The 4,144-nt window shown below is 49.4% G+C and overlaps 1 protein-coding gene across 8 annotated transcripts in view; it reads right to left on the bottom strand.

The window, feature by feature from the left end:
• Nucleotides 1–3,879, bottom strand: part of NPAS3 (neuronal PAS domain protein 3) — an 897,388-nt gene extending 893,509 nt beyond the window's left edge. For all 8 annotated transcript variants that reach the window (XM_019656776.1, XM_019656779.1, XM_019656780.1 and 5 more), the window contains exon 1: nt 3,485–3,879. In XM_019656776.1, the coding sequence (XP_019512321.1) occupies nt 3,485–3,642 (158 nt within the window). In that variant the 5' untranslated portion in view covers nt 3,643–3,879. The remainder of the gene's footprint in view (nt 1–3,484) is intronic.
• Nucleotides 3,880–4,144: the final 265 nt, after the last annotated feature.

Below are 4,144 nucleotides of genomic sequence, written 5' to 3'. Positions count from 1 at the left end.
GCTTTGCTCCAAAGCGCTCTCTCGCACGCAAACACACACCCCCCTTCTCTCTCTCCTCTCCTCTCTCTCTCTCTCTCTCTCTCTCTCTCTCTCTCGTTAGGGGACTGGGAAGCTCGGCTGCTGGCGCAACAACGCCACTCAGTTGCAGTTTTGAACACTTCCCTTCTCTGGAGTATCGCAGCCAGGGGGAAAGAAACAGAGGAACCGGGAGGCCCCGGGAGCCAGCTCGGGCAGGACACCGGTCCAGGCGCGCCTTCGCGGACAGCGGAATTGAACGCGGGGTGGGGAGTGCGTCGGCCAAGCCAGCGGCCCCAGAGCCCAGTAGGCGGGCACAGCGGCAGCACAGGCACCTTGTGGTCCCGGCGCTCTCAGCCGCGTTTCCCAAGCTGGAGCATCTGCGTGATTCACGCATATGCATATCTGCAGACCCTAGGGCTCACAGGTGAATCCCCGGAAGTTTAAACGAATTCACGTACAAACGCCACTTCCAACTCGGCTCCTCGTACCTGGGATAGGACCGGACCTAATAACTATGGGCCTCCGGGATCCAGTCCAGCTGCCTACCCATTTTACAGCCCAGCGAGGCCTAGAGAAAGTGCCACGCAGGGCAAGGCCAGTGCTGGAATCCTGTTACCTGAGTAGACCCTGGTCAGAACCATCTCTCCACTAAACCGCTCTGTCGGGTATGGACAGCTTTGGGGGCAGAGACTTGGGTCATCATGTGTCAACCAGGAAAGTGGAAAGGACTCCCAAAGCACTTCCACTCTGAATAAATGAAAGAGCCCGGCGGAAAACATCAGTCCTATGTGAGGCTTTCCATTTTACTTGAAGCTTTAAGACCTGGAAAGGGATTCCTATTCGGTTCTACTATTCCAGTAAAGTGAGGCTGAGAGTTGGAAACTGAAACCATGTGTTTTTCATAGCAGAGGTGTTTCATCTGTGTGATGGTGTTTGAATTCTCTTTGGAGTACACTCTACAGGTAGGAGAAGATGAGAGGGATTGAAAAATGAACTTAAGAGGAGAGTATTGAATCCAAGATCCATACATAGGCTGGTAGGGAGGGGGGAAAGTTGCCAGTTGGAAGTTTTGGCTCCACGACAGCCAGCCTAGGATGTTTCTGCCCAAAGATGACAAGTGAGAAAAGCTTGTGTTCTAAAATGTCACCCTTTGCTTGCGCCGCCCCCCACCACAGTAACATGATGTGTCACCGTTCACTTTAGCAAGCATATCCAGGTCTTGAGGTGGAAACTAAGTCTGCCCCTCAAAGCCCATAAAGCATAACATGTTGATGGCCTACATTCCCAATGAAGTGTCAGAGGACAGGAGACTGGACTCCTGACTCAGACCCTCCCTTAACCACCTGCCAATAATCTTCATGCCCCACATGACTCACTCTTCTGTCCCCAAATTAACTAAAACTAAAGGCGGTAACAGGTGTCTTCCTATCTGAGTAACAAAACCAAAGAAGGCGATATGTTTTCACCGCTAGCACCTTCTCTTTCATTAATATGACAGAACATAGAAAGGGAATAATACATCCCAAAGGCTAAATTTTGCCACTGGTTATTATCCTTAGAACTAGTGGTGGGATTAAGTGACTTGATAAAGTGGCCCTAATTCAAAGATGAACGTAAAAGGCATTGGTGCAGCTTTCAGTGTTGGAGTGGGGGACTATGGAGAGTTACCCCTGGATACTAACTTGCAGGAAAACTGGACCTGGTAAGATCTTTATGGTGAAGGACACAATCTGAGAGCTAACCTACGGGCTGAATTCACGACCTTGCCTTATGCCCAATTTATATCTTATGGATTAGTTGAAGTTCCCCGGAATTCCCTGCAATCGGCCAAAGGCATCTGACATTTCTGACCCTTGATCCCTACTTCACAGACCATACCATTGTGACTGTTGCCTGTACTCCCAAGTTAAAGTGACCGCCAGATTCCATTGTCATTTAAATGTTTGATAAGTGACAAAAAATCCCATACCTGAACCATGAAAAGGAAAAATCGAATTCTTTTCTAAGTCCTTTATGTTTAAAAGATTCCCAGATCTTTTGTATTAAAGGTTCTCGTAATCACTGAAGTAAAACAAGACTAGAATAATTTAAATTTAAAAATCTCTTTGACAAGGAATAGCCTCTTTTTGAGTTATTTTCAAGACTCTCTTTTTTAAACTTCCGACAGTTCTCAGAGAATATAATGAAGTCCTCTACAGAATATTTGCAATATTGGGCATCAACTTGGAAAACAGTGTGTTATGCAAAATCTGCTCTGGTCGCTGGGCCATTGGTGAGAAGGCACAAAATATGGCAGTGATAGATTATCTTAACCTTTTCAGTTTAAACACTGTTGGTTCAAATCAAAGGTTCTCAAATCAATGAAGTTTGAAATACAAGGTAAAAATAGGAACTTATTTGAATTATGCATTGTGTATATTTTAAGTTAAATGCCATTGGCAAATCTCTCAGATGTTTTAATCTTGTACAACCTGGGAAACACAAATATTTAATTTCACACTTTCATGTGTTCTTTTTTTCCCTCCCTTCTTCTAAAACTGAGCCCCACAAATGGGAAACTTACCTTTCACACTACATTGCTAGTTTTTCTCAGCACATTTTTTGTGGATTACATTTTCAACCAAATCTTGGAACATCACAAGTTATTCTTAAGGAAAAACTTTAGGCTTTTAGGGCTGTTGGTGGTGGTCAATGGTTTCCCTTTCTTTCCTAATTGAATCAAAGAATGTTCACTATTTCAATGTCACAACCATAATTGGTTTTTTTTAAAGTCTAGAAATATTTTGGGGAAATGCAAACAAGTAATACTTTAAAACTTCCTTCTCACCACCTAGCCTAACTTTGTAAAATTTGCTTCCTAACGCGCATCTCTGAATCTTAGGCATTTGCATTATAATGCGTTTAAGATGAATATTTAACTGTGCCGAGGAGCCTCGGATTTCATGCTGTATTTCCCTGTAGTAACAGGTGACTTGATAACACTATTGTGTAGAATTCCAAGTCTACAGCTACACGTGAAAATCGTCCCTTTTCTGTTTGGAAACAAGTGATCAATCAGCCTCCGGTGATCAATTGCCGCCCTGGCTGCCCGTCAGCGCGGGTCGGTACTCGGCAGAGTCTTAGAGAGAATTCTGCTGTAGGGGACTGGGATCCCAAACTTTGCAAAAGCACCTTGTGCGGCGTCTCAGACTTCGCTGCAACTCCTTGGCTACGCTGGGCTGAGGCTCTGGATTTGGGGCCAGGCAGAGGGCAAAGGATGATTTCACTTTGCCAGTACCCTAGAGTGCCTTTCAATCCGAATTGTGAATTATTATTATTTTTTTTCTCATCTGTAGAACGAGGGGCAAGCAAAGTGAGCCCTGGCGATGTGCATGTGTGTTGTTACGCATAAAACAGGAGGCAAAGTGAGTCCCACCCCAGCACCCCGGGGAGAGGGCACTATCCCAGCCCAGGCGTTACTACTCACCGCTGCTGATAGGAGGTGATGCCCTGGACGTTCTGCGGGGTGCCGTTGGCCGCGGCTCCGGCCCTCCCCATGCCCGCGCCGGCCGGCACCCCCGCGGCTGCCCCGCCGGCCGCCGCGGCCGTCACCTGCACGCTGAAATCCGGAAAGATTCGGATCATCGCCGCGGCTTCGTCCCCCGGGCAAGGCGGCTCTGGGCGAGGACTGGCGGGGGCTCGGGCTGGGGCTCGGGCGGCGGCGGCAGCAGCAGCAGCGCGAGCAACGGCGGCGGCAGCAGCGGAGCCAGGCACCAGCCTGCAATCCCATTAGTGAGCCGCGGCCACTGTGCGCGGCAGAGAGGCGCTTTGATGTGCGCGCAGCGGGCTGGGGGGGCCGCGAGCGCGAGGAGGAGGTGCTGGGGGCGTGCGAGGGACTTGCAAACAGCAAAACGTGTCAGGGTGGGGCCTTTTTTCCCTTTTGGGGGGACGGTGGCGCTCCCCCCTCTTTCCAGGATGTTGCTCTCACTGGCTGCTCCGGCTGCGCCGCGCGAGCCCAGCTGAGGGAAGAAGGGGAGGGGGTGGCGGAGGAAGGATGCACCGGGAGGCTTGTCGAGGACTTGGCCGGTGCAAGGGAATGACGGGCAGCGGAGGGTGCCTTTCTTTCCCGCCCCCTCTACACACACAC

Source organism: Hipposideros armiger, unplaced genomic scaffold (genome assembly GCF_001890085.2).
Source record: "Hipposideros armiger isolate ML-2016 unplaced genomic scaffold, ASM189008v1 scaffold_265, whole genome shotgun sequence".
NCBI lineage: Eukaryota > Metazoa > Chordata > Mammalia > Chiroptera > Hipposideridae > Hipposideros > Hipposideros armiger.
This window is presented reverse-complemented; position numbering and strand designations above follow the sequence as displayed.